We start from the raw sequence: 1,749 nt of genomic DNA on the forward strand, positions 1-1,749 counted from the left end.
TCATTCCCAGTGCATACAATCAATACTTCCAATCATACCTGGAAATCCCCTTTGCTCGCCCCTGGCTAAAAGCCTTCGTAAATTTACCGGTGTGGGAGCACATAGATACTCTTCACCAAAGAGTCCTTCTACTTGCTGGCAAAATATTTTCATGCACTCAAGTGTAGTTGATTCTCCCATTCTACATATTTCGGCACATTGATCAGTAGCTGCACCGTAAGATAGCATTCGTAGTGCAACAATAATCTTTTGTTGAGGTAGCAACCCTAGTAATTCAGTTGCATCTGATTTTTGATGCCAGTAAGAATCTTAAGTGCAAAGAGCTGACATGATATGATTAAAAACACGAGGGTGCATTCGGTACCTCCGACGAAAGTCGCCTTCATTGAATATTGGGCGATCATCGAAGTAATCTTTCATGAGATTTTTCCCTCTGGTTAACCTTTTCCTAGGATAATTTGAAGATTTTTCGGGGCGTGAGCCGCGTCCTTGTGGTTGATCTAAAGTATCGATGAACTCCATCATCAATGCCGCTTTCGTCACCATCGTTTTCATACATTTGACCTCTTCTTGATTGTATTTTAGCCTCTGACTCAACAATCTTTTTAGTGAATTCATTTTTGCAAAGTTTCCTTTGGTTTAAAGATTGGAAAAGATTTTGACATGACTACCATTTAGAAAACTATGTCATTTATAAACATTTTTTCAATCAATAAATTAAGATTACGCCGCGTGTCAGAATATGATTCAACAAAAATCTTATCAAAAATCTAAAATTATCAACAATCTTATTAAAAAAATCTTTAATTATCTACATTCTATTATTACTTTCAAGGATGTTATGTGTGGACCATTAAATAATAGAGTTGAAGTTAAATATATGACATTTAATCTATATAAATAAGTAATATTATATAATTATTTATTTGATTAATTGATAGAGTTCTATGGGTGTATAAAAACTAAAGAAAAAAGTTGATTTTGTGTGAATAATAACCAACGCCATTGATTCAATTGATGAATTGATGCTCTTGATGGGTGCATATGCTCTTATGCTCTGAACAACCTAAAATTGCATATATAGTACAAATGAACACAGGACATAGGAATGAAACAAAAGTATACAATATTTATAATAATATAAATGGTTCTACTGCATGAGAAAATAAACTACTTCTACTCAGATTTCTCATTTCCTTTCTAATTCATCAAAGCGTGTCATCTCCAAAAGGATTTGTTCAGCGTCCATGTGTTTAATCACCCCTGTCATATTCAAGTCCTGATCCTTTGGTAACTCCTTGGACCAGTGCCATAATTTCTTTGGTAACTCCTTGGACCCTTGCTCTAATTCCTTGATTGTAATATATAATTGATGATATCAAAGATTAGTGGAGATAACAATGTCATTAGCATCTCTGATCATAGTATGAAGCAAGTCAAATGAACATCTGATCTGAGTAGAAGATTAATGAACAGTTATTTCCAGGAATCAGTTAAGCTTGGGTCAACCCTGAGTAAGTTGTATTGTTATCTAAATTTGTATTTTGTACTTGTAACACTCAAAGTCTGTAAAAATGCAAAGGAGCAGACTGAAGTATTTTTCCTAAAACATTATCAAGCCTAAGGATTCTATCTGGAAGAAGATCAAGAAGATCATGCCTCAGAAGAATTTTGAAGAAGCTTGGAGTTGAATAAATCTGTTTGGAGAAAAATACCCTAAGTCAAGATCTCTACAAGTCACAGATTTAA

General features: G+C 34.0%; 1 protein-coding gene across 1 annotated transcript; it reads right to left on the minus strand.

Annotated features, from left to right (window-relative positions):
* On the minus strand, positions 1–546 carry LOC141695948 (uncharacterized). Its single transcript, XM_074500148.1, has 2 exons — positions 381–546; positions 1–284 (listed from the first exon to the last, which is right to left on the minus strand). The coding sequence occupies exons 1-2, from the start codon at positions 544–546 to the stop codon at positions 1–3; spliced, it is 450 nt and encodes a 149-aa protein (XP_074356249.1).
* Between the last annotated feature and the right edge of the window lie 1,203 nt (positions 547–1,749).

This window comes from Apium graveolens, chromosome 11 (assembly GCF_009905375.1).
Source record: "Apium graveolens cultivar Ventura chromosome 11, ASM990537v1, whole genome shotgun sequence".
Lineage (NCBI taxonomy): Eukaryota > Viridiplantae > Streptophyta > Magnoliopsida > Apiales > Apiaceae > Apium > Apium graveolens.